We start from the raw sequence: 3,186 nt of genomic DNA, 5'->3' as shown, positions 1-3,186 counted from the left end.
ATAGACGTGACAGTGACAAGGCCATGTCAGTCCTGCTGGAGGGCTGAATGTAGGCAGCTGCAATGAGCCCTCTGTGTCCCCGACTGGGAGGGGAGAGCTGAGATCCTTCTCGGGTCCAGTGAGATGGGGTGGGGGGTTGGGAGACCTCCACTCGTAAATTTGGCTCTTCTTCTCTCAGCAGTGTCCATTTCTTCTCAGGGGAACATCTGGTGTGATCAATCTTTCTCCATCTCAAAGTGGTACCAGCCCAGTGTAGCTGAGAGCAATCCCGATGGACAGACGGGCTGTCCTCACTCTGCACGGAGGGACAGTCCCCTTGGCTCTTAGGACACACAAGGTTTTGCTTGGGGCATATCAGAAATGCCAAAGATTTCTGCCTTAAAAACACTCCTTGGGTGTGGTGGGGAAAACTGAAACAGATCAAACAAAAAAAGTCCGACCAGCTCTGCTCTGCCGTCGGGCGAATTGGGAGTGACAAAGCTGAAAAGCCCTTTGATGCCAGGAGTGGATTTAATCAGAGATCGCCCCGAGTTCCTGTTTAACTATTGCTGTAGGGCAGGAGTGAATCCCGCAGAGCTCACAGCTCCCTGATGGATCGTCAGCCAGCACCCACCAGAGTGTGCAAAATGGAAGTACTAAAGGTCTTCTTGAAATGGAAAAGCCAGTTGGGTGGGTCTCTAAGAGAAATTGAAAACTTTTTTTTTCTGAGAATTCTGCCCTGTCTTCTCACTCTCTTTCCTTCCATGGGCAGGTCTCCAAGCCTGCTGAAAGAAAATGTCCAACAGCAGCTCCATCACCCAGTTCCTCCTCCTGGCATTTGAAAACAAAAAGGAGCTGCAGCGCTTGCACTTCGGGCTCTTCCTGGGCATCTACCTGGCTGCCCTCCTGGGAAACGCACTCATCATCACCGCCATCGCCTGTGACCACCACCTCCACACCCCCATGTACTTCTTCCTCCTCAACCTCTCCGTTCTTGACCTGGGATCCATCTCTACCACTGTCCCTAAATCCATGGCCAATTCCCTGTGGGATACCAGGGCCATCTCCTACTGGGGATGCGCTGCCCAGGTCTTCTTTGTATTCTTTTGCATTGGTGCAGAGTATTGTCTTCTCACCGTCATGGCCTACGACCGCTACGTTGCCATCTGCCAACCCCTGCACTACGGGACCCTCCTGGGCAGCAGAGCTTGTGTCCACATGGCAGCAGCTGCCTGGGGCAGTGGGTTTCTCTACGCTCTCCTGCACACGGCCAATACATTTTCCCTACCCCTCTGCCAGGGCAATGTCCTGGACCAGTTCTTCTGTGAAATCCCCCAGATCCTCAAGCTCTCCTGCTCACACTCCTACCTCAGGGAAGTTGGGCTTCTTGTGGTCAGTGTCTGTTTAGGCTTTGGCTGTTTTGTTTTCATTGTGGTGTCCTATGTGCAGATCTTCAGGGCCGTGCTGAGGATCCCCTCTGAGCAGGGACGGCACAAAGCCTTTTCCACGTGCCTCCCTCACCTGGCCGTGGTCTCCCTCTTTGTCAGCACTGCAGTGTTTGCCTACCTGAAGCCCTCCTCCATCTCCTCTCCATACCTGGATCTGGTGGTGACTGTTCTGTACTCAGTGCTTCCTCCAGCAGGGAACCCCCTCATCTACAGCATGAGAAACAAAGAGCTCAAGGATGCCATTAGGAGGCTGATTTCATGGACCTTCTCCAAGAGTGACAAATTTGCCACCTCTCCCCACCAATGATTCCCACACTATATGATTACGTCCTTTTTTTTTTTTTAATTTTTTATTTTACAGCATTTTAGTTATCATGATTGCTGTTGTTATTTGTGTTCACGTTTATTTTAGTTCTACAGAAATCTTTGCGTTTGCATCCCTGCACCTGAGACATGTACCTTCTTTGTGTCACCCAGTTCCCTTATAAAAGTGTGTTTAACAGTGGCTCAGAGCTGGCCTCTTACGCAGCATCTGTAATAAAAGGGGATTTCCACAGTGTCTTGCTTTCATACCGGGATCTATCTCCCAACAGGCCTGAGAAGCACACCTCTAGAGATCCTCTTCCTCCATGTGTTCAGCAATGAAAAGCTCTGACGTTTTAGAAATGTAAAACTGGGTTTAGAAGTCACCAGTTGGTGTCTGGTGACAGATAAGATGGTGAGTGGATCTGAGGGATGTACTCAGGGCTTTCACACAGGTGACATTAAGGACATCCAGCATCTTGGAGGGGAATCTGGAGCGATCTGGAGAGCATGGTGGTTCTCCTGAGTCGAGCGTGTTCCTTGGGTTGTATTGGGCTTGAAGAGGTCGACAAAGATGGGGTTCGGGGCCTTGAGTACAAGAGAAGTGCAGACCTCCTCTGGGCACTCTCCAGCTCCTCCCCACCTCTCTACAGCAGGAATTCTCACAGAGGGACACACATGTCCATGTGTGGCCACACCACAGCTCACTGGAGGGGGATGAAAACTCCAGACGTCTGGGGTGGCTACGCACCTCCTAATGAATGCCCCTTTGCAGCTGGCCTTGTTCATGGTGAGCATGAACCACTGGCTCGTATGGTGTCCTTCACAGTGCCCAAGCCATTCTTCTCAGGGTCACTGCTCCCTTGGTGAGGTCCCCTGATATATGGGTTTTTTCTCCCCCCTGATGCAGGACTGGCCACTTCTCCTTGTAAAACTTAAGAGGTGTCTGTTTCATGCAATGGTACAAGTTAGAGGTTGGTTTACCTGCTGGAAAGAAGCTCTGCAGAGAGAGACCCGGGAGTCCCGGTGGACAACAAGTTGCCCATGAGCCAGCCATGTGCCCTTGTGGTCAAGAAGGCCAACGGTGTCCTGTGGTGCATGGCCAGCAGGTCGAGGGAGGTCATCTTCCCCCTCTCCTCTGCCCTGGTGACGCCACATCTGGAGTACTGCGTCCAGGTCTGGGCTCTCCAGTTCAAGAAGGACAGGGAACTACTGGAGGGAGTCTAGCGGAGGCTACAAACATGCTCAAGGGACATGTGCACCTCTTTGGTGAGGAAAGACTGAGGGGATCTCACCAATGCTTATCAGTATCTAAAGGGCGGGTGTCAAGAGGATGGGGCCAGACTCTTTTCAGTGTTGCCCAGGGACAGTACAAGGGGCAATGGACAAAGGCTGGAACACGGGAAATTCCATCTCAATGTGAGGAAAAACTTCTTACTTTGAGGATTCTTGGAGA

General features: G+C 51.5%; 1 protein-coding gene across 1 annotated transcript; it reads left to right on the top strand.

The window, feature by feature from the left end:
- Window positions 1–774: 774 nt before the first annotated feature.
- On the top strand, window positions 775–1,734 carry LOC141476377 (olfactory receptor 14A16-like). The gene has a single exon (XM_074165053.1). It carries the CDS (start codon window positions 775–777, stop codon window positions 1,732–1,734), a length of 960 nt encoding a protein of 319 aa, XP_074021154.1.
- The last annotated feature ends 1,452 nt before the right edge of the window (window positions 1,735–3,186 follow it).

The sequence above is a fragment of the Numenius arquata genome, chromosome 30 (assembly GCF_964106895.1).
Source record: "Numenius arquata chromosome 30, bNumArq3.hap1.1, whole genome shotgun sequence".
NCBI lineage: Eukaryota > Metazoa > Chordata > Aves > Charadriiformes > Scolopacidae > Numenius > Numenius arquata.
The sequence above is the reverse complement of the archived record's forward strand: the minus strand, read 5'-3'. Positions and strand labels throughout refer to the sequence as shown.

Bases quoted from the DNA above. Each gene is read 5' to 3' on its own strand.
- LOC141476377 (XM_074165053.1), top strand. From the start codon at position 775: ATGTCCAACAGCAGCTCCATCACCCAGTTCCTCCTCCTGGCATTTGAA.